The sequence below is a fragment of the Chrysoperla carnea genome, chromosome 1 (genome assembly GCF_905475395.1).
Source record: "Chrysoperla carnea chromosome 1, inChrCarn1.1, whole genome shotgun sequence".
NCBI lineage: Eukaryota > Metazoa > Arthropoda > Insecta > Neuroptera > Chrysopidae > Chrysoperla > Chrysoperla carnea.
Window position 1 is genome coordinate 66,473,058 of NC_058337.1, and position 1,952 is coordinate 66,475,009.

Here is a 1,952-nt window from a genome sequence, read left to right on the forward strand (position 1 = left end):
TCTGTTATATATATATTTCTTGTGTATAGATGTTAGTCACTGAACTTCTCCTCAACGGATGGACCGATTTTGATGATGTTTTTTGTATCTGTTCAAGTGGATCCGATGATGGTTTAGATTCCGCATCAAAAAAATTAGATTTCTTTAAATGGTGGGAGCGCATATAAAAAATATATTTCATTTTTATGATATCTTACTGTGTACGATGTATTTTTAATATTATGGAGGTGTTATTTATTATTATTCAGGTATTGTGAATAGGTATTTACAGCTATATGAGAGCGCAGCGAGCTCTATCGCCGAAATTTCCAAAGGCCAGGTCAAAGGTAGAATAGATAAGAGTAAAATTTAGGTTTAACGGGATGGATAGGAGGCAATAGATAGGAGAGAGGGTGGCTAGGTTAAGCAGAGTATAGGTATTAATGAATTGGAGTTACGTTTTCACAGGACAACGTGTTATTTTATGAACTTTGAATTTCAGGCAGGATGATTACAGGATATATAATACTAGGATGATCATGTGTAGGTAAATAACAATATTAAAATTATTTTTTCGATGTTTATTGATTTTTTATAACCACCAAATAGACAAGAAAAGGTAACTTAATTTTTAACATTTTACAAAATCTTGATCTTTCAATTCTTTCTGCTAGGTTTCTTCGTTAGTTTGTTCAAATTTAATCTTACAGTTGCTTAGTTTTGAGCTAGAAAACTTTCTCAAGAAACCAAGAAGAAAAAAAGTTAAATATTGATTCTGTAAAATATAAAAATTGTTTTTCCTCCATTAATTTTATTTTGGATTGCAGAAAATTTTCCTATTTTCTTCTCCAATCTTCATCATCATCTTCATCGTCGTATTGAGGTTTTGGGCTACGTGCAAGGCGTACATAGCTTGGTAAATCATTTACATGCTTTAAATCTTCAGATTTGTATGCTAATGGTGATGATACAGCACCATAATAACCATATGGGTATGCAGCAGCATAAGCATGTGCGTAGTAGCCATGAGCGTATGGATAACCAGTACTGTAGAGTGTTGGATGATAATAATAGCTATGATGCATTTCTTCCGAAACAGACATGTTTATGGCCAAAGCCATTAATGTAGCAAGAACGACCTTAAAAGAAAAAAAATTGAACTCTAAACTTTTGTGTTTATTAATTATGTTGATAGAAATATATGAACAAATTTGATATTGATTTTCTAAGCTTTTTATTACCCTCAAACATTGGTGTGTTTGTCTACCGATTGACTTAAGTCGGGTGTTTATGTGTTAGAATATGCACAGTAAGCAGTTGAAAATTTTAACACTGAACAATAGTGGTAATTGATGTCGGAAATATAATGTTAAGAATAAGTCGTGGCAGATCTGCAGTTCGATTTCCTCCTCATGTTTAATTTTTTTATTGATGGGCATTTATTAAGCAACGATTTCGACGAAAGTTATTTTGTTGAAGTACGGGAGTTCTGTTCAGAATGTTTAATTTATCTCCATCTGATAGTTACTGTAAAATGATTTGGAATAATTTTCCTGATTCGTGTATCTTTCATTGCCAGTCAAAGCAAATTTGCTTAGTCAAAGGATGCTCAAAATAAAAAAAATTTATTATTTAATTACTTACGAATTTGAACATGTTGTTTAAACTTTAGATTTCACAATGACAGAAATACTAATAATTGAACACCAATTAAGGTGTACTATTTATATGCTTAAAAAAAATCAATTAAAAATCTGGTGTGAGACACTCACATGACCTTCATAGATATGATCAAAATAAACGAGAGTGAAATGCTTAGACCTATTATGATATATAATAGGCTTTTGTCCTAAATTTGAAAAATTGGTTTACACCTTACATCAGTATCTGATTTACACCAAGAAAGTATTATTTAAAAAACTACTTTTTACCTTATGTATTTTGTATTTTAAAAAATCAATTCACTTCTTCAA

General features: G+C 30.7%; 1 protein-coding gene across 1 annotated transcript; it reads right to left on the minus strand.

Moving 5' to 3' along the window:
• Nucleotides 1-792: 792 nt before the first annotated feature.
• LOC123290541 lies at nucleotides 793-1,658 on the minus strand. The gene is made up of 2 exons (XM_044870763.1): nucleotides 1,624-1,658; nucleotides 793-1,118 (listed from the first exon to the last, which is right to left on the minus strand). Exons 1-2 carry the CDS (start codon nucleotides 1,633-1,635, stop codon nucleotides 816-818), a joined length of 315 nt encoding a protein of 104 aa, XP_044726698.1. The 5' UTR covers nucleotides 1,636-1,658; the 3' UTR covers nucleotides 793-815.
• Nucleotides 1,659-1,952: the final 294 nt, after the last annotated feature.